Source organism: Colletotrichum truncatum, assembly GCF_014235925.2.
Source record: "Colletotrichum truncatum strain CMES1059 chromosome Unknown Contig_0001, whole genome shotgun sequence".
Taxonomy (NCBI): Eukaryota; Fungi; Ascomycota; class Sordariomycetes; order Glomerellales; family Glomerellaceae; genus Colletotrichum; species Colletotrichum truncatum.
Window position 1 is genome coordinate 9,489,386 of NW_027222398.1, and position 21,381 is coordinate 9,510,766.

Sequence of the window (21,381 nt, forward strand, 5' to 3'; positions counted from 1 at the left end):
TCTAAACAAAAAGGTACCCCAAGTTCAACTCCCTGGTGCCGTTTTCCCAGCTCGTATGGTATCATAACCCCCCTCCCATATCCCAAACCCACTCCAAAGAACTCCGAGCTATAACTATACACGCCCAGTAAATACGACTTGTACAAAGAAAAGTAACCCTGTCACCCACCAAAAGAAAAAGGACCAATATTCAGACCCATCACGTAGACATCCGTCCCCAACCCCTGACAAACCCTCTCTGCGCACGATTCACCCTCGCCAGAATCCCCAACCCGACGTCCTCGCCGCCGCCCCAGCCGCCAGCGCGCTTCACACTGATCCCAAACGCCTTGTCCTGCTGCTGCTCCTCCCGCTCCTCCAATTCCACCCTGCGCCGCTTCACGCGCTCCCAACTCATCTTGAACCCCATCGCACGGCTCCCGTCCAGGAAACTCCGCTCAATCTCCTCCGTGGCCATCCACTCGGCGCCGCGACCAAGGAAGCCAAAAACGTTTCCGTCGGCAAGCAGCGCCGCCACGGAGGCGATGCTGCACGGGTTCCGAGGCAAAACGGCATCCGTCCCGGGCGTGAGCAACCACGCGAGGAGAGTCAGCGCAAGGAGCAGTGCGAGAATAGACTGGATGATCCTCGTCGACGCGTTGTCCTGCACCAGTCGCCGCAGGCTAGTCACAGAAGTATCCTCCAACATACCGGGGACGACGTCCTCCGGGCGAATATCAGGGAGTCGCCTCCGGGAGTTCACGTTAATGTTCTGCGCGCGGACGATACGGTGCTGCCGGACAATGGCATCGGCCACCCTCCCGCTCTTCTCTAGCCCGGGGTCGCCGAGGTTACCCGCGGGAATGGCGAACCGCGACGTGACGAGCGAGCTGAAGAAGGGGTCCAGCTGGTTCCCCGTCGTCAGGTTCGCGAGTAGACCGTACTGTAGCGGGAGCAGGTTCAGCCTCAGGGGTTGCGCGGTGGCTTCTTGTACCCTGGGCGGGTACGTCGGGTCGATGTGGAGTGATGCGCCGGTGAGACGGACGGTGGTGGTCACCGTCTCCAGCGTCTCGTTGCAGCCCATGGCCGAGATATAACCCACCTGCGCCGGGGTGGTATCCGCAAGCTGGCCCCAGACGTAGGTGAAATCCGAGCACTGCGACGAGGTGGGGGACCGCGGGGTCGCGATACCAAAGACGCCTGACGGGGTGGTTCCCGGTGGGAGGACGGCGTTGGAGCGGAGAGAAGGGTCGACGCACGGTTCGCCGGCGATGTTGACCTGCATTTCCCGCGAGAACTGGTTGGGCACGTCGGGGATGGTGAAGTTTGTGTTGATTTCGGACTGCGGGTAGAGCCTGCAGTCGAGACGCGAGCGGAGCGCCGGCAGAGTGACGAGGATAGTGCCGGCGCCGTCGACCATCGACAGCGGGGCTGAGAGTTGCAGGGCGTTGAAGTTGAGGTCTTCAAACGTGAACGACGGGAAAGTGAGATTCGCGTCGAGGATGAGAGACGCCAGGAGGGTGTCCGTCGTGCATGTCGGACACGGCGAGGAGGTATTGACGAACGTGTCGACTGTTTGGAGAGTCACCGGCCTCGTGGACGGGATAGGAACCGTGGTGTACAACGCCCCGGAGAATGTCGCAAGCAACGACGCCACGATGACCGCGGAGGTCGTGACGACGACTGCAATGTTCTGAGTTTTGACGGCGTCGTAGATGATTCTGGGCCTGGACTTGTCCATAAAGTCCAGTCCGACGGTCGTCTCGAACGATCCGCTGTACTTCAGCTTCGTGTACGGCGCAAGACACCTCGTCGCGCAGTCCGCGGAGGCGAGATACAACGCCACGATCCCAAACAACACTCCCGGCCCCGTCGTCCATAGGAAATGCCGATCCGTGTTCGCGGTCACGGTTGTAATGCCCTGCCTCGACTCCGATACCCGCAGCACGACCTCAAGTGAGATAATCATGGCCATCATGGTGAACACCGCAGTTAACCTGGCAATGGGATGAAGAGGCAGCGGATGGTCCCAGTTTGACGTCTTGACGAAGTTGGGTGGGATATCTTGCGGGGGAGGGTTGCCGCCGAATATCTTAAAGTAGCCCAGCCCTTTGGATGCCTTTTCGTAAGGTTCCACGCCGGTGTAATAGTTGGTGCCCAGCAATCTCTCCCTTACCGTCGACGTGGCCGCAGCACCTGTACCGCGTAGGCACTGTAGTAATTGCCTGCTGTGGGCGAGGAGAGTGGCCATGTTAATGATAGTATTAGGATCCCGTGGCAAGAACCCCTTCTTCGGGGCGAACACAACCGCAACAAGTGTGAGCACCAGGGAGAACCCAAGGAGACCAGAAAGGAGATGTGCCGGGATGGGCCGGACATTGAGGCGCTCGCCGATAATGACGGCGGTACCAGTCGTCCTTGGCGGCGGCACCGTCTCTGCCATCAACGAGTTCCGCGCGAGTAGAGCCGTGTACTGGCGCCAGTATCTCGTCGATATGCGTGTGAGATTATCCGTCTGAAGCAGGCTGTCAATCGGCGGAACACCGTTGTCCTTGACCTCCATGGCGATTGCCGAGTTCATGGCGGCGTCGGACGCGACGACTGCGATGCCGGGGTAGCGGCTGTTGACGTTGGGCATGGCGGCGAGGATCTGCGAGTCTGTCGGATACGAGTCGAAGTGGCCCTGTACGATATCCGCCGCATTGACCAGGCTGAGGGTGCGGTTCGTCGCGGATCGGGGTCGGCGGATTTCCATGAGCTGCGTGTTGTTCTTCACAACGCGGACCGTGGTCAGGGAGTAATTTGGCCGGCAGATGAGGGCCGCGGAGCGGGTGACTCTGCCCCCGATCGGCACGTTCAAAGTATCGCTGTTTGTCGGGACCGTTGAGCTGTCGATTGTAATGGCGCCAGCCATGGCGACCACGCGGACGTCGCCAGGAGCAGATGAACCCCCGCACGAACCCGGTTGGAAGGCCATGAAAAAGGTGGGAAGGGTGAAGCCGACGAGGGCCATATTGGGTACCTCCAAAGTAATCAAGCACGTCGATGTAGAGACGGTGACGTTAAGCTGGGTGTCCGAGGCCTGAATGAATTGAATACCAGTGAGATTCAGCAACGCGGGTTCGCATTCGATATCCGACTGGAATCCTTGGACTTCAGCCCGCAACTCGGCCGTTGGAAAATCAGCCGAGAAGGACTGGAACGCAAACTCCTTTGACGTGCCGTCGGGAAAATTCAACCCCTTAGTCTGCAGCCCGACCATTGTGAAAAACGGCAACGCACCCGCAGCACGTAGGCCGTTGGGATCATCGACAAACGCGTTCTGCAGATTAAAACTCGCCCCCCTCGCCGTGACAATCTGAAAGGTTGGGCTGACGAGGGCGACGGCGATGACGATGATAACCTTCAAAGTCAAACCCACGGATGCAGCCGCGGCAACAAGCCAGTCTCGGTTCTTGACCGCCTTTGCAACGGCCCATGGCTCAAACATGAAGACGTAGTCCAGCATCAGCGTCCGGTCGACGCTCGCGGGGCCCTGTGCCATGCGGATCCACGGCGCGTTGGCCTTGGCCTGGTGCTCTGGCCGAGCCCAGAGCGCAGCGATGCACGTAAAGATGAACGCTGAGCCGTACTGCCAGAGATATCTGAACCCGTGGTCCGGCGAGCCGAGGCCGCCTCGTTTGTTGGACAGATCTAGTACAGCTTCCACGGTAATAAGGAGACCCGCGAACAGGAATGCAAACGAACTTAGTACCCTCCGCTGCAGGTAAAACGGGCGATACGGAAGCGGGACATCAAGCAGCCCGTCGCGCTTCTTCAAGTCCTCATAATCAGCAGGCGGAGCCGTGATCCTCAGCGTAGGCTGCAGCATCTGCCGGATCGGCTGCGAAGGCTGCAAAGATTCCAACACCTGACCCTGGGGGATCGGCCTCATAGGAGGCACAGCCAGCCTTGCGGTAGGCGGAAAAGTCGACTGCTTTGGCGTTAAAGAATACCTCGGGCCCGGCGTCGGTGGTTTACTAGGGCTGGTCACTGTGATCTCCGGCACCGCCACCGTCTGCGTCGCAATATCTGCCTCCTCTACATCGCCGTCCTTGCTCCCTGGATTAGAAGAATGATCAACGGTGGAAGGCCGAGGCGTGCTAAATGATCTCGAGTTACCGGTAAACGGCCTGGTGGTGACGTCGTCGTCGCCTTTCATTGTGCTGGACTCGGCGACGTAGCGGTGGTAAGAGTCCATGCCATTGATGGTCTGCTTCGGTCTCTTGCGGGGCACATTGGCCCTCGCCCTCGCTTCGGAGTCCATCAATCGAAGAAAACACTACTGAACAAGAAGTGTCGATCTCAGAAAGATGGGCAAGAAAGCCGAAGGGGGGCTAGGAGACAAGAGTCGGAAAGGGCCGACGGTCACCGGATGTTCATCGTCGCCTTTAGGCTGTCTTGTTTATATGAATGTTTTAATGTGTTATGGACCTGTTTTGTTTCTGGATAACCGGCTCACTGGGAAACAAAGTGAGGATCGATGTAGGGTTATTTGTCGATCGCCAGGTCAGAGTTGGGGTGGGTGTTCGAGCGCGCTTGTTGCGAGTTAATTGGAGGCGGGAGAAAAGTATCAATCCAAGGGCAAATTGTAAGTACAGGCCTAGGTGGCAACGTGAGTGTCACCAGCTGGTAGTATTTCGGTTTCGCTATGAGGTGCCGAGGCGCTCACTCCGCAGACGCGCAAGTCGCATGAAAGTAGGTGTTTGGACAAGGGCAGGATTGAGAAGGGGGAAAAAAGGATATGTGATTTTCCAGTTCGCAGCGGAAACCAGTCCAGGAAACGAATGAGAGAGAGTCAAGAGAGACAAGGGTGGGGATGGGTTGTCTGGGGGGGGTACGCAACCAAACAGCAGAGCCTCAGGAACAGAGGGAGCGGAAGAGGAAGGGAAGGCCTTGTTGACGACCCCGCGGGATGGCCAGTAGTTCAAGCATGATATATGAGAAGGGGGCGAACCAAAGGACAGCAGGTCATGACGATCAAAGGACGAGCGCGCAGGCGGGGAAAGGGGCGATCCACGGAGAAGGCGCTGCCAGAATTGCGTTGCCGAGCTGTCTCCGGCTTGTCTCCTGTCACCTCGACGTCGCTTTGAAGGCCTGTTTGGTGCCGTTGTCTGTCTTGTTTTGCCAATACGTCGGCTTCCTTTCGTCCCAATACGAGAAGACCGCTTGGCGCAGCAACAGGTTAAGCCTTGGGAGCACGGGCTGCAAAGGTCGAACCAACCCGGACGAGTTTCAGATGCAGGTCAGTCAGGGCGCCGTAGATGAGGCTGGACGAGAAGCTACCTCTAACTCACTCATATGGAGGGGCGGACAGAGTACCGTAAGGAAAGGTAGTTGCTGATGTGGGATTAGAGGTAGGGAGAGAAACAGAAAGAAAGAGACAAGGCGAGAGTCCTCATTGGTTTAGTGCAAGTCTAATTGGGGGCACATTGAAACTGCCCCGTGTGGCGGCTGTGTGACAAAGTGTCACAGACCCTGGTTTCGAAGGAGGTGGGTGTTCTTTTCTTCTTCTTTTTCTCCTCCTCCCTTATTCAAACCGCAGGGCCTCTTCAGAACCCGCGGAGCAGTGGCTGTGGGAACGGTTCCAGGCGGAGGGAACCGTGGGGAGATCTGCAGCTAGCAGGGAGCATGTCATGAGCTTAGGGAAACCACTTGATCGTTATTTCAAAGCCGTATGGGATACGGATGTCCACCTTTCTTCATCATGGTTTTGCTGAGTGATGAAGAGAGCCAGTGATATGAGGGAGTCAGGGGAGGGGAAGTTTGAGAAATTCGGCTGAAATGAGCGACAGTTTCCCCCTCGATGAGTCTGAGGAAAAGGTGAAACGGGAGAAACTTTGCTCCCTCCGTGTCGGCTCCACATTTTATCCGGAAGGCCCCACAACGGGACGGGACGGTCTGTGCGGACTTCTTCTCGTAGAAACCTCCGGCTTGCCGGCCTGCGATATTCTGCTAGCTTGGACCGCCACAGCCGTAATACGTAATAGTTGACTGAGGTCCCTAGCCGCTTCAACTTTGTCTCCAGATTCTTCCGCCCAGACAAAGTTGCCGCTGTCATTAGAGTTTTGTCACCCACAGGGCTGACTATTTGACCATGACCGACAGACCGACCGACAGGACTGACCGATCAGCCGACAGAATGATCTGTTCAACACCACAGGACCCTACCGAGCTTCACTTGGGATTAAAAGACCCCTCGACTTGCAGAACTGTGAGGCGACACACGTGAAAATCGAACGATTCTAATGAGCCTCTCATGTTGCATATGAGAGTTCAGTCGGGCGTGAACGGCAATAAGCAGGCGTCATTCAAGCCAATTCGATCCAATCTTCATCGCCGATCGGCTCAGTCCAGCAATGATCATCTACTGTCGTGCGCTGGTGCTGGAAAGACGTTGCCGACTTGTCAGCGTACACTGTGTTTGATGTATCTCCTCATGACTTCTCCGCGTTATTACCATCTGGTCGTTGATATTTGGCTATCGCACAAAGAGAAGAGGCGCAAACGATCATGTGCGACGAAGAATTGAACTGGATTCTTCCGAACTGCGCTAGTTCGGATCGACAGACAGCCTTGCGGCAATGGCTAATAATACAGTGCAGGCGAGCCCTCAATAACCCACGTTCTTTTGGTCTGACGCCGATACATTTGTTGTCTGTGTTGTTTGCGCGGTCCCTTTTCTTCCGCCTCATCTAAAGATTCAGGGGCAAAGGCCCCTGGCCGTGTGTTTTTAAAAAACAATACGCAGGCGCATCCTCTATAAAAGCATAAAAAAAATAAAAATAAAAAAGGGAAATTCAATTGCTCTGGGTATATAATGCGAATGGCCTTCTTTTCCTCCCTTCGTTTCGCACAAAAGTGGCCGTGACCATCGTGCCATCGTAACATCGCTTCGTGGTCTCCCGCAAAACATCAAGTGCGTCCGTCTGCTTCGCTAAGTATGCGACGGGGTAAGTTGTAAGGTGGCGTTGGTGTTGTTTGAGAGAGATCGAAAGGGAGGCCTTTGTCCTCGATGTGAGCCTGGGCTCTGACCTGGAGCAGTCTTCAAACCTCCCCAGGTTGCTCCCTCGGTGGAGATGGATTCCCTGACTCGCTGGGACTCAACCGCCCCACGCCTGATGTCCTGGGGTCCGCGTGGGCAGCTGTTTCAATTCGGCTAACCCTTCCGCTGGCACCTCACATCGCCACTGTTGTGAGAGCTCGTCAAAGTCATCGCTCCCACCGTCTGATTTCGTACGGTAATTCGACAGTTGAATGTTCATCAGATTCCGTAGTTCTTGGGGTTCCAGTTTCGAGCATCAATAATGTTGCGCGACTCGGCCTTGACAAGGTATGCCGCATCGCAGTACGACATTTCGGGGCGGACAATTTCTGGCGGGTAATGCTGGAGGTCTTGTCAGTAAAATGCCATCATCACCATCTTCAGTCCAGTGTCCACATACCAATCGCATGCAACAAGCGTCAGTCCAGCCCGTCGCACACGTTCCTAAGTCCTGCCCAAACTTGGTCTTGTACTTTCCACCATTTGCCAACTCGCAATGTGTTCCAACTCTCAATTTGTTGTCAATAGTACCCTTGCAGCAGTGCGGCTGCATCGTGATGAATGGGCTCGCGGGTTTGCCGGTAGGTGGGTATGCGTAGCAGTGAAAGGGTTCGCTTTGGGCGAGGATGATGGGTAGGCCAAACATCAAGAACAGGGCAACAACGGCGGCCGAGAAGCCCAGCGGGCGGTGCATCTTGGTAGGGATCCACGAGTGCAGACGGACGACGATGGCAGAGGAAGCGACGGCAGTGCAGGCGCGCGAGATATGGTGATGAGCCTTGTAGAGAGGCTCTCGGACAGATCGGGGCAGATGTTGGAAAAGTAGATGCAAGAAAGTAGCCGTAATGGCGAGAATTGGAGGCGGCGGCGGCGAGGATTCTAGAGGCGGCATGGCTGAGCTACTTAACCAGGGCGGTAATATTCTCCCTTTGGGGTTTTTTTTTCCCTTGTTACTATAATTGGCTAGACGCTGCCGGGTGGCTTGCCGTGGACCTCCAACGGCACGCTGCGAGCTAGCAGCAATGCTCCGGAATGGGGGGTCACAGATAGGGCGCCCTGGCTCGGGGGGGGTGGAACGGTCGAGCTTGTTTGCAAGGCCGATGCCAGGGGAAATTAGGCCGTGTGGTTGATGAGATGGGCTACTGCAGACTCGACAGGGATTTTGATGATGTTACGGCGTGATGCGACGTGACTATGGGCGACGGGATGGACTCAGGAGTGGTGACACTTGGACTGGATTGTGGCCTCTGCGGGAGTATACAGGAAATGGTTGTGTCGATGAGGGGAGGGGGGCGTCGCAGCGTGCTGAGCTTAAAGTGTGGTTCTGACGGGGATATCGCTGTTGGAGAAAAATGGTTGACGTTGGGTGAGGTCGACGCCGCGTACGACACAGCTAGAAGGGGTTGCGTGGAAGCCAAGCTCACGAAGAGGGAAGATGGCTGTCAGGCTTTGGAATGTGCCGAAGTGTTTCGTGCGAAGAACCTCCAGGCCGCGTGGGCTCAACCAACGGAATGGGAGTGAGACTGGACGGATGACGAGGATGGCGTATGGTGTGCTCACTGGCGAGGACCGGGGGGCTTCGGTAGTGGGACGAGGAAGCGAAATGCGATAGCGACGAAGATATCGGATGGAGAAAGGTTTTTCTTTGTTTGGAAGGCGACGATAGGGACACAGGCGGTAGAATGATGAGCTGGTAAAGAAAGGAAAAAATGATCACGTTGGGAGCTGTGAAGGAGGAGGTAAAATGGATTTCAACCTAGGTTACGGATAATATGTAGCTAAGAGGCACGGCAGCCCGGGGCAAGCAGCGCCGAGGCTAAGGCTCGCTAGAGACAAATTCGAACATGATGGGAAAGCACGATGGGCATTATTATGTACATATTACTAGGCGAAGGTAGGTACGGGATAACCAATCTACGAGCCGAAAAAGGAAGAAGGAAGGTGCGAAGGAAAACACGGGAAAGCGCCGAGACGCAGGGAAGAGCGACGGTATCAGCAACAGCAGGAGCGAGGGCAGGCGCAAGACCAGTGACAGCAAGTCCGATGTGGGCCAGAACGGGCTATCAAGGCTCGGCACGGCACCATTCAAGCGACAAGCGCATGGTCTTGATAGGTACCAGTAGTGCTATGTAGTAAATGAAAAGAAATAACGAAAAGTAATACTCCGTAAGCTACAGAGACAATGCAACATGAGATGGAGGAGATGCTAGCTGAGGGGAAGGGGGAAAAAAAAAGGAAAAGAAAAATTAAAGAGGCCCAACCACACCAAAAGACGTGGTTGCCTACAGAACGGCCCCTCAAAACCATGGGTACTCTGTAATTATCCCCATATCGTACACAGTAAGCATTTACCCAATAAGAACCCATGTTGGAACAAACGCCAGAGATTGGATCGTGACAAAGCAAACCCTCCAAACCAACACGAACCCTCGCCCATTCATCGCCCACTAATTACTGCTCTCACACTAGCACGGGAGTGGCTTGTTGCACTTTTGCCCGCTTAGTCGGGCGTTCCCCCGCCCCATGTCAGTATTTCCCCCCCACAGAACCAAGCTAAACCACGCTGAGGTTTGCCCCCCTCAAGCAGCGCACAGCATAGCAGGACTGGACTTTGAGGAAGGTTGAGTGGTTGAGTTGGGTAAACAGGGTCTTCACCAAAGTACCTCTTGGCGATACCCACCTTCCATCACCAACGTCCTCAAATGAGTGGGAACATCAGCTGGATAACGAGGGGCTTTCAATGACTAATTTGCCCGCAACGTGTTCGCATGTTTCGTGCAAAGGAAAAAAAAAAAAAAAAAAAAAAAAAAAAAGGCTGAACTAGTCTGAACAATATCCCCTTGTAAGGCATCTCAGATGACAGCCCCAGAATCTTTTCTGACACTAAAAAAGGGGGGTGGTGGCCAACCTGCAGGAAGGAGAAATGATAGAAAGACCAGATAATTGAAATGAGAAGAACACCTCCCTCCTTGCATCCTTCAATCCTACCTACTCCGTACATACTAGGTACCATGTAGTAGAAGGCATTTCTCCCTGCTTAAGCCCCCGGCGTCATCCATGCAAGGGCAACGGCGACGACCCGCTTTTCAACAGCCCCATATTTTCCACATACCACCATTGGTGGCTTTCCCGATGTCAAACCGAACCCGCTTTGGTACCCTATCGGGCAAGCCACGATTCAGACGCCTGCCTCAGTCAATAAATATCACCGTTGCGACTACTTGCCCTTTCAGCAAAAAAAAAAAAAAAGCACAGGCCTACCCGCACTCCCGGCGCCCCGTTTAAGGTTATCAGACCGGCCATCTGACCCACAATTCGGCCGTGTTATACCGGGGTTTGCCGGTATTGTCGGTGCTGCCGGGGGATTTGCCAAGCCCTATTTTGTCGCCGGAGTATGCCTGCCAACCTGGCCCGAATACCTCCGTCCGAAGTACCCTTGATCTCTTTCTTCCCTCCACCGTTCTGTAGGGGTTGCTACAGTTTACTCGATCCAGTCCAATTCTTACCAAAAACGATAAAAGTTGGTAAACTGTTCCTTCGTCTGAAGATTGCGACTCACATTGTCCACCCGCCCAGAAAAAGTCTGTTGTTCGTTGAACCATGCCTGTGGTATTAATCAGTTTTACGGTGGTGGGAGAGACGAACATGGCAAGCGTGCCGTACATCTTCATCTCCGTGTCCGTTGGCAATCCCCGTGCTTTGCTGACATGTCATCCCGTAGCTTCCGAATGCACTTTTGCGATCGCCTCTTTAGACTTTTCTGGAAAAATTTTGTTTAAGTCCTACTTTCATCAAAGACTTGTTCAGCAACTGAGACTCGGATTGATTGCCAGCATTACTCGAAACCCGCCTATCAACTCATTTAAAATACCTGCGGGGCTTCCCACGCCCCATCCCAAAGTCTAACTGAACTGACGCGATCATGAACTGTACCTGATACCCACAACGGGCGATGCAGAGTTGACGACAGACAGCCCTATAAATTCTGAAGAGTAACCCGTCCTATCCTTTCCCGTAAAGGATGGCTCTCGATTCATGTGTTCATCTTAGAAGGTTTCGTTATTTTACGGCCACTTTCCCAAACTAGAACCACCATCCCATCACTTGCAGTGCCTCCGCGACGCATCATCATCATCCCAAAGCACCAGCCAAACCTAAATGAAAAAAGACGCAGATGGCAGCGATAAACCACCAACCTGATACCGCCCGTTCCGTGATACTAGGGGACCCTCCTTTAGCTTCAACCATGACGCACGTGTTCCCGTAATCGCAGAATTCCCCATCCTTGCAGCAAATTCCACCACAGCATCTTTCTCCCGCGCCACAGCCGCCTTTGCCACAACACTCCCCGAGCACACACACATTCCCATACAGTCTCTTGTCCTTCGGACAGCACCTCCCAACAACCAAGTCGACGCAATGCGACCCCTTGGTGCAACAGCCCGGTCCGCAGCATTGCTGGGATAAATGGCAGCAGTTCCAGTTGTGTGGTAAATGGCACGTGGCTGCGGGTAGTTAGACAGTCAGCTCAATGACCACTAGACATGAACAGGGAAAGGGGCTGTAACAGGTCGGCCTACTCATGTCTTTGGGGCATGTGGCCTCGGCTCCATCGTGCACCTGCAATAGCGCTGGGCTTGCCATTTCAAACGCTGGTTTCGAAAGGTTCGAGAAGGTCGTCGGTATTGATGGTCTCTGAGCAAACCGAGGCGACACGTGGAGCCACGACATCCCGGTCTCGAAGGAGGTTGCCAAGAGTTGCAATCCTTTGAATGGCTTCATTGTATGCTGCGTACTCTGCACGTGAAAACAACCTGCTGCTAGATTGATTGTGTACTGCACTGTTCGGTTGAAATAGAAGCCGCAAAACACTCACTGTGAATCACCTACTCCCGGAAACTTGCTGAAAAACCAAACGCAATCATTCACTGCCAATTGTTTTGCTATTTGTCTAGATACGGCAAGTCCGACCTATTCCTCTACGAAGCTGTTCGTCGCATCCAAGTAAATCTAATCCGCGTCCGTGCTACGCCCCGACCAACCCCAGCCTCTATTCGGGGTTCGAGAAGTTTTTGCTGATAGCCGTAGACTGTTAAGCTCATCGGTAAGAATGCCAACAATTGGGCTTCCAGCCATGGCGAGGAAAAGAATCACAACTCAAGAACAGAGGCGGAGCCACGGACAATTCCCTTTTGGCATGATCCTTCTTGCTGATCTAACAATGCTTTAAGTCCCTATCGTAATTCATCAATCGAGGTCTACCCTCTATTCCTCTGCCTCGTCATCCTTTCGTCCCAACCGTTCCCTCAGCATCCCCTTTTGGGCCTCAATAATTTCGTTTACTGTAATTTCTAGAAAGTTTGTAGAGCTCTTTCTTTTCGTTTTCCCCTGCTGCATGTACACGTTGCCAATGACGGTTTTGGCCAAGGTCTCAACGTCACGGCCGCTAGCCCATCCCCTCGTGCGCCCGAGCTTCTCAAACAGACGATAGACGGTCCTCAATCTCTCGTCGGCCGGGCCTTTAGCTTCCATTACGTTGATCTTGAGCTTCTTGACCTCATTCTTGAGATGTTGAAGACATGCGTGTGGATTCATGGGCTGGAATGCAATCTGTTCCGAGAACCTGCTTCGCAATCCAGGATTGGTCCGTAACAAAAACTCCATCTCGGCGGTGTACCCGGCCAAGATTATGACCATGTTGTTTTTATAACGTGGCTGGGTCATTGCGTCGACTAACTCACCGACGGCCTCCATGTGGAAGTTGGAACCGTTTGCGCCAATGCTGACTGCAGCCAAACGATACGCTTCGTCGACAAACAAGACCTTTCCGAGACCAGTCTCGAGAGTGTTGACAACTTTGGGACCCGTTTCCCCCATATGCTCTCCGACAAGATCACTGACGGAGCACGTCACCACCTCGTCTGTGGATAGTAGGCCCATGTCGTAGTATAAGCGCCCTATTTTCCGGGCGGTTGAGGTCTTTCCAGTACCTGGTGGACCCTTGAATATGAAGGCCCACGGTATGTGAGGCCTCGGGTCGATGTCATAAAGCCGCATGCCGTCGGCCAGGTGCTGGTAACCTTCAAACTTTTTAATAACCTTGTCGAACCCGACGAAATTCTCAAAGAGCGTAGCGCGACTTTCGCCTGCTCGCGACGCCCGATCCCAATGTGGGTCGATATCTCCAGGTTCCATCAAAACTTGTACGGACCCTGTTCCGTGGTATGCGGATCTAACTCGCGAGTTCATGCGGACTTTTGCCTGATTGAGTAGGTTCTCGACGTCTCCTGCGTTTCCGAACTTTGGGTTGATGCGCATACGGCTCAAAACCTGTCGAGATACCGCCGTAGCGTCCTGTGTCATCTCGAGGCCACACTGGCCCGCTTTCAGATCCATAATCCGGCACAGTTCATCCTCGCTGTAGGGATCGAAGCGTAACGCAGTCTCCATGGGGAACCGTCGCTGAAGTCCAGGATTACTGTTGTTGAACAGTTGGCCCATCTCATGGTCGTACCCGACAAGTATGATGCACCTGTCCTCGGGGTCCGCGGACACGTTCGCGACGATGGTGTCAAGGACGGCGATGCGAAAGACGTCCGTCTTATGACCGGCACCCTTTGCTCCGGGATACAGCATGTGTGCGTCATCAATGATCAGTACGTTCTTTTTGGCGCTGCTTAGAACGCTCTTTGTCTTGCTTTCGGAATGTCCTATGTAGGCGCCGATCAAGTGAGATGGGTTTCGCAATATGACTTTCTTTCCAGAAACAAGTCCTAGATCGATGAGTATCTGGCCGTATAATTGCGCGACGGTTGTCTTTCCTACCCCGGGAGGCCCGAGAAATATCCTGTTAAGACCAATCTTTAGCGGCTTCATCCCGAGAAGTTCACGGCGGTAATTGATCTGAGCATAGTCGATGATGTCGCCGCATTCGCTCTTGATCTTCTCGAGTCCAATCATATCCTGTAGCTTTTTCCACGACTCATTGTCGTTTCTCAGGTCTTTCGGCTCTGGACCTAAGAGGTCCTCTGATGTGAGTAGGCTTTTATGGTCATCGGTTGATCTGGTGAGTTTGCGTTCGTCGCCAACCACACTTTCATCGTGTGTTTGTCGGCCTAATAGTTGTGCTGCTTGAGGACCTCCATTCGACCCCTTCCCAAAAGATTGGGAGTATCCCCGCTGCAGTCGAAGAGCTCGTCTTCTGCATGCCTTGTCCAGCTCTTCCTCCAGTCGATGAACGTTTGAGAACGATTCCGAATCCCGCTCTTGGGCCACTCGCCTTACCAAGGCACGCAGGCTGCTGTTAATGAACCCGCCCTCGACTGACAAGCGCCTTTTCTGAATCATGCGCACAATGAGCTGCTTCAGCTCTTCCTCGTTGTAGTCTGGGAGAGTTAATGGGCTCTGAAACTCCTGCAGAGCTTTCTCGCTGCTCTCCATAGAGTCAAGAAGGGACTTGCTCCGCGAGGATATGATCAAAACAGACATTGCCGCAGTTTTTGTGAGGATCTGCATCGTATCAGAGTTATTGGTTTGATTGTGGTAATCATAAGAAGAGCTACTGTCACTGTCGGAAGAGTCGTAGTCATAGTAATTGTTGCCTGAAGAGGCACCGTTGAGACTAAGATTGTCATAAAAGATGACCTGATAGCTGTCAGTACTCAGTAGTGCATGGTCAAAGATTTAACCTACCGTCGGCGTCGGATTCTTGCGTGAGGCCGGATTTGACTGTGCATTTGGCTTCTTGAGTAGGTTTGGAAACGGCGGCGGCGGAGGAAGATACCGAGGGGGACTGGGACGAGCGGTCGACGTTCTGGAAAATGTCTGGCCACTCACAGCTCCTATAAAAAGGAGAAACTGTGCGTAAAGTTTTGCGATAGACTTCTTGCCTTGACGAGGGCGTTAATGATATGCTCTCTCCTTCTATCCAGGAGGACGTACCTGTTCCATCCTTTCCATGGAGAACTAAGTGAAGTCGCAACTTCGACAATCCAGGGTCAGTTCCCTTGCTCTCTTTAACCCTAGCCTTCACCGCAAGGAAATGAGCCTTCACATTCTCCAGACCAACCAACGACATAAGTTGGTCAAGATATGGGTTCTGTTCTTTGTCTTCTCTCTTCTGTCTCAACCATTCTAGTCTCGAGGGTGAATCATCCTCAACATCTTCTGGCTTCACTTCACTAACAACGAAATCTGCCCATGAGGATACTTCATCGACACTTTTGTTACTCTCTCCATGTTTCTGCTTTGAGTCCCCGTCGAAACTGTCGTCAAAGACCTTCTCAAAATCATCCGGGAATTGCATAGCTCTCCATGAGGCACGCGATTGTTTGAGAGACTTGCTAGGTGGACCTCCAGGACTAGGGGGCTTTCCTGGTTTTTTCTTCGTGTCCGAATCGCTGCTATCTGAGCTTTCATCCTCTTTTTGCGCCTTAGTAGTTCCGCCGGTGTCTTCAGCTTTGTCTTTCTCCTGTTTCTGGTCCGACACACTTTTCACGACAATTTCGAGAAGAGTGTGACAGCTATATGTCTTTTCTCCCTTGGGCTCCGCATCACTTTCTGGCGATTGCTCGCTGTTGTCGCTTTGGTGACGGACGCTGACGACAGGGAGTACAGTGAAGCGTTGGTCGTCGCTTTGGTTCTCACGAGTATCCCCATTTGCCAAGCTATGATGGTTTGTATCGACCCTCGGAGCAGAGCCGTCACTATTAGCCGGATTATGCTCATCCGCTGAGACCCCGTTGGGTTTCTGCTGGCCATTTTTCACCTCGTCATCGTCGTGCTTCATATTGGAATTGCGAAGAAGAACCAGAACGGACGTAATAAAAGTCCCATTTCCAGATAAAATGTGGCTACTGAACTTTAAAAGGCAAATTTTGCTTGAATTACAATTGGGACAACCATAGAGATTCCCTCTAGCTTCAGTTCGCCTAAAAATGGTAAAAGAAGGCAACCAGTGGCACAGCCGATGCAGGCTGTCCAAGACACTCGATTATGCACTTCGGTCACTGCGATGGATCTGACGGGTCAGCCTAGCTTACATTGGCAGTCATTGCAGTAGAGGTATGCGCCGCTAAAAGTGCTACGTATCCTTACCCCAGAAGCTGCCGACTCGAGGTGACAGTACTAGGAGGCCTCTTATTATTTTTAAACGGGCATCGGCCTGTGGCTATGCTGGTAATCGCGCAGCACTAGTTTTCAGGGCTTATGAAGAAGACAGAGCCGCAAAATACTTTCTCAGGACCCGGTCTTCGTCCGATCAATACAAGAATCCGGCAAGGAATAGGTTTTACATTGCACTGTAGGCTTTAAGGCATTTTGAGTTGAATTTGTCAAGGGGTGTGGGGGAAAGACCACCTATCCCAATCGTCTATTAGTGACAACTTCGAGTAACTGAACGTAAAAGACCATGGAAAGTCATGGCTGTAATCTAACCTAGTTTTCGTCGTCCTCATTTCTGTTCGAACCCCCTCCGTTCTCCTGCAACCGTCCCTCAAACTTTTTGAACTCATTTGCGCTCACTTTTCCTAAGTTGGTCGCACGAATTGTCTGAAGTGCCGAGAAGAAGTGCGCCCTCGTTAAGACGCGCTCGGCCGTGTCTCTCGGTTGTGAAGTAACACAGTTTGTAGCAGCCATAACGCAGAGATTCTTGAGATCTGACCCAGTATAGTTCTGGGTCAGATTGGCGATAACACCCAGGCTGATGTCCTGCAACTTCTCGTCACGAAGCAACAAGTCTAATATGCCTGTTCTCTCCTCCTTCGTGGGGATGTCGAGATGGATCTGCACTGGTGCTCTTCGAAGAACGGCAGGATCCAGGTCAAACGGCCTGTTTGTGGCCAGCAAGACGAATGGGGCCCTGTTGTCCGTGACCAGACCGTCCCATTCCATGAGAAACTGGTTCAGCATCGACCTGATGTGTCTTTTCTCGCCGGCTTTGCGCGCGCCGAGCATTGCGTCGGCCTCATCGACGAAGATGATACAGGGATGCAGCTTTCTAGCCATAGAAAACACGGCCTTGATCATCTTTTCATCATCACCGTGGCACTTTTGCCAAATCTCAGAAGTTGAGATGGAAAGCATGTTAAAACCTGACTGCCTGGCCATCCCTCTAGCCAAAATACTTTTGCCTGTGCCTGGGGGCCCGTAGAGAATGGCGCCCGTGACTTTATTGCCCTTGAGCACGCCGCGGGAGAAGGCTTTCGGCCGTCGGAGCGATAACGAAGTGACTTGCTCGAGCTTTTCGATCGTAGAACGGGCAATGAAAATATCTTGGTAGTCTGGAGCGATGTTGTCTGCATCATGAACGGTCATTGTTAGTGGTGCGAAAACTGCTTGAACCTCCATGGCCCAGAACTGACCTGTGTTGACGATGCAATCGAGAAGCATCTTCTCGAATCTTCCATTGGCTAGGCTTTTCCACTTTCTCATCTTATGAGAGTGGCTATTCCAATCTGTTCTGCCCAACGATGAATCCAAATCGCTGTCGTAGACGGTATTAAGCTCGTCGTTATAGCTGCCGTTCTCGTCATCTTCGCTATCACTGCTGCTCTCAATGCCCTTCCTAGATTGCATACGGCGGCTTGACGCCATCTCTCGATTTCGGCAATGAGTTTGGAAGTTGCAAGAAGATGCATCCGAGTACCCTGCGAGTATCTCATCGGCAGGTTGCAAGTGGTGATTGTCTTCTCCCAAACTGTGCTCGCCCTCGACGTGCACGATGGCTTCATCTTCATCTGATTGATCATGTCGTTTATAATACTGTTGTTCGCTCGCCAAATCCGTGTCCCCGTCTGAGCTGGATGCCTGCGTCGACAACTGCGATGGTGCTTGTGTGTCGAGTATTGTAGGCACATAGTCATCTACCGATTGACTATGCATGCTCAGCGCCCTGAGGTAGGCGGCAAGATCGCATGGACTGGCACTGTCGCAAGTCATTTTCCCTTTTCCCTATCTTCTATGTTTGAGATCCTCACGAAATCCTTCATCCTTTCGAGACGGGGCATCGCAAGATATCTTCCTCCAGCACACAACCTAGGCGACAAGAAGGCTAAGCTCCTGCTTTGTACAGCCTGCCTGCATCCTTAGTAGTGTTGTATAACCTCACCAGGTTTGGATCAGGCAGCGGTAATACTAACCAATTGAAGGCTGCAGGCTTGGAATGCATGCGCCTCTTGGCGCATCACTGCATGAGATACAGGTGCATTGGCGGCATCCAACAACCAGTGTCACCGCCCCAAGACAATTCGCCCCCAACATGCTGCCCAGTCCGCCTTGGGGGCCGCCATTCAGCCTGCTCTCGAAGGACGACCGAGAAAATGGGAAAGCGATGGTACCGGTTTGATAAATGAGCGGCTTTCGAGGTAGTAACATGCCAATTGTCATGGTTGGTGAGCGCAAACTTACGAGAGAACCTATACTGGGCCTCTTCGATTCCCCTGAGTTTCTCGTCTTTAGAGAGTAGCCACCTAGCGCCCTAACGTTGTTCTCGGCATTAATAAATTTATCGCCCATCTTCAAGTCATGGCTAAGTCTCTGACGTCCACGAGTTTGGACGGAGACTTGGAGAAACACTCTGGTGCCAATGATCAATCTGGCGGACTATTCAGTCACCAAAACCCTGCCATTCAACCAAACACTCTTTCGGGGTATAATGGGCCGTTTCGCGTGGGATCGAAACTCGAACCAATCGAGCTTCCACGCCCTACCAGAACAGGGTCCGCCGTCAATCAGACCAAACAATTTTTCCGTCGATTCCGACGTCAGCCCGTCGACCCAGCCTGTGAAAGGGGTTCGACCGATTCCCAAAACCATCCTCAGCACAGAGGTGAACCAGCTCGATGCGATTTCGAGGAAGTCTTGAAGAAGGTGTTGCCCAGAAGGGAGTGCGTGACTATATACCCCGAGTTCGACGCCGCTGGGTCGTATGTCCTATCAGAAAGCGCCGTCGTGAGTTTGTGGTGCGACGAAACGAAACGGTTGATGGCCATTGCAAAAAGCCCGGATGAGCCACTCGAATTCTCAAGTAGCGGATTCTTCCAAGGAGATACCGAAAAGGGCTATCGAGACATATCCAAATTGTGCCAGAAGATCCTGACAGCCATCACGATCTGCCTTCTCGACAACGAATGCATCAACGCGGAGCACTGTGGTCAACTTTCGAACCAACAAAGATTGTCGGGTCTCATTAAGCAAGTCTCCAAGAGCCAAGGTGCCGAAGAGGGGTTTGCATTCATGGGGGATTCTGAAGCTCAGCAAGGAGTATCACAACGCCTGGAGGCTACCTACAGCCTGGTCAATTACATCTCCGCAGTCTTGACAAGGCTTATCGTCCAGACCTCGCCAGGCACCTACTGGCAAACAAACGTTTTGAGTGTTCTTATTAAACGAATAACCAAGATCAAGTTGCTTCTGATCGACCTACATGCTAACTCCGCAATTGCAGTCAGGGCAGCAGAAGCTGTTCTGTCAAAAGTGCGCGAATCCGGGGACACGCAAAACTCGGGTGGTGAAATGGACGAGGAGGAGGAGTGCGAAGAGTATATGCGAATAGTCGAGGCTAATGAGAAAGAGGGAACCGCGTCATACGAGGAAAAGCAAGTAGCGGCTCATTGTGTCGAGCAGAACAAGTTCCGGTTTGGGCTAAATTCAGCTTTGAGGGATGTGTTGATGTCCATGAGATTCATCAACCGCTCTGGTCTACCTGCAACGGCATTCGAAATCTGTGCTGTAGCCTACGAGACAGGTTTCGAAGGATTCAAGGTGCGTGGAACACTCTCTAAATCACTCGTTTTGCTTTCCGTGTCCTGAAACTTTCTTTGCAGGCCCTCCTTTACCAAGACAGAGATCTCGAGTATTCGGCAACATCGGACCTCGATAATATGAATACTGCACATTCGGCATTCAACATTCTCAACCAAACAGTCATGCACCTCAACAACAAAAGTCGCGAGCAGAGGGAAACCCCCGATAGTCTGAACACAACCTTGCAGTGGACGTATTGCGGATCTGAAAATAACCGCTGTGATCCGATCAACATTGACCTAGCAGGCCCCAGCCAATGCCTGCGGCTCAACTCCATGGACGAAGTAATAACCGTGATGGTACCCCTGGCCATGACCTGCCCGGCCTTCCTAGCTAATTTCACCGGCTTCCGGCACGTTGTGGCACTGACGGGCTTCATCCTAGACGATGTCCAGCCGCTCGAGGAAGGCCAGTTCGGGGCTTTCTTCCGCATGTACACGAGCCAATTTGACAAGATGGAGAGGCCGGATGTTCTCCATCTTTCTGAGGCCTTACGCTGTGGCCTTTTCTCACGATCCAAACTGGTGCGAAGTTCGGACTCGCCACCTAAAGCACAGCAGGATGCGATGCATCAGCTCAATGAGCTTAACAAGCTCACGAAGTATATGGATGAGTGGGTTGTCGATGAGACGTGCGTGACGGTGCCGTGCCCAGGATACGTCTGGGGCGTGATCTCTATAGCCGTCTTGATCGCCGGCGGCGGCCTGGGCATCGGCTTCAGCGTCGGTGAACGCATCAATGGTGTTGATCCCTCGAACATAGCGACCTATCTTTGGGTCGTAGCCGCTTTCATCGTTCTGATAGGTAAGAGCATGAAGGTAAAGGAATGGGCCTGGAATGACTTTCTCCGGAGAAGAGTTCGTTGCTGCTCAGTGTCCGAACTACAGTCAATCACCAGGATAGACGGCCAGCTCATCATCGCCAAACTGTTACACGATGAACGGCGGGGTAGTGTATTGAACATCCGCGGCCCTTACAACTCAGTTTTTCTCAGAAGATCTACCGAAGGATTCTCAATCGATAAGCCCATCAGCTCCTCAACGCTTTTGCTTAGCGGTTTGACGATGTTGAAGGTTGTTACGGCCAAGGGACATGCTTTGGTGTGCCTCGATTTCCGAAGGGGAACAGATTTGAGAGTCATCGGTCATACACCAGAACCGCAAAAAGAACATCTTATCTGCGAGCAAATCGATAGGCTGCAATCGGGAGCTAGTGCAGATTCGCAGGCTCATACCAAACATGCCTTTTCGAGATCTAGGGGGCTGAAATGGAAGAGAGTTCAGGGAATCTACAAGCTGATGGATGCCAAGTTTGTATGAATGTAGTTGAACATGATGCTCAGCTGTACAGTGTTCAATATAACTAGTGCCAGGTTCTGTGTGTTGTATTCCGTTGAGTTCCAGTGGACTTCCTGTTCAGCAAGCCTCGGTCTGCATTTCTAGGGTCACCTTTTCTCCGCACTACGATCAACACATAGTCTACGCTGGCCGGTTGTAGAGACTGCAAGATATTCA

At 52.7% G+C, this 21,381-nt stretch overlaps 5 protein-coding genes across 5 annotated transcripts; 1 reads left to right on the forward strand and 4 right to left on the reverse strand.

Moving 5' to 3' along the window:
- Positions 1 to 199: 199 nt before the first annotated feature.
- CTRU02_202641 (uncharacterized protein) lies at positions 200 to 4,285 on the reverse strand (the record flags this gene model as incomplete). The annotated part of the gene is made up of 1 exon (XM_036728803.1): positions 200 to 4,285. One exon carries the CDS (start codon positions 4,283 to 4,285, stop codon positions 200 to 202), a length of 4,086 nt encoding a protein of 1,361 aa, XP_036579318.1.
- A 2,997-nt stretch (positions 4,286 to 7,282) lies between these two features.
- On the reverse strand, positions 7,283 to 7,955 carry CTRU02_202642 (uncharacterized protein; the record flags this gene model as incomplete). The annotated part of the gene is made up of 2 exons (XM_036728804.1): positions 7,283 to 7,405; positions 7,464 to 7,955. The coding sequence occupies 2 exons, from the start codon at positions 7,953 to 7,955 to the stop codon at positions 7,283 to 7,285; spliced, it is 615 nt and encodes a 204-aa protein (XP_036579319.1).
- Positions 7,956 to 12,328: 4,373 nt separating this feature from the next.
- On the reverse strand, positions 12,329 to 14,578 carry CTRU02_202643 (stage V sporulation protein K; the record flags this gene model as incomplete). The annotated part of the gene is made up of 2 exons (XM_070204065.1): positions 12,329 to 12,845; positions 12,867 to 14,578. 2 exons carry the CDS (start codon positions 14,576 to 14,578, stop codon positions 12,329 to 12,331), a joined length of 2,229 nt encoding a protein of 742 aa, XP_070062647.1.
- Positions 14,579 to 16,498: 1,920 nt separating this feature from the next.
- CTRU02_202644 (spastin) lies at positions 16,499 to 17,656 on the reverse strand (the record flags this gene model as incomplete). The annotated part of the gene is made up of 2 exons (XM_036728806.2): positions 16,499 to 17,358; positions 17,425 to 17,656. 2 exons carry the CDS (start codon positions 17,654 to 17,656, stop codon positions 16,499 to 16,501), a joined length of 1,092 nt encoding a protein of 363 aa, XP_036579321.2.
- Positions 17,657 to 19,576: 1,920 nt separating this feature from the next.
- Positions 19,577 to 21,186, forward strand: CTRU02_202645 (uncharacterized protein; the record flags this gene model as incomplete). The annotated part of the gene is made up of 2 exons (XM_036728807.1): positions 19,577 to 19,825; positions 19,888 to 21,186. 2 exons carry the CDS (start codon positions 19,577 to 19,579, stop codon positions 21,184 to 21,186), a joined length of 1,548 nt encoding a protein of 515 aa, XP_036579322.1.
- Between the last annotated feature and the right edge of the window lie 195 nt (positions 21,187 to 21,381).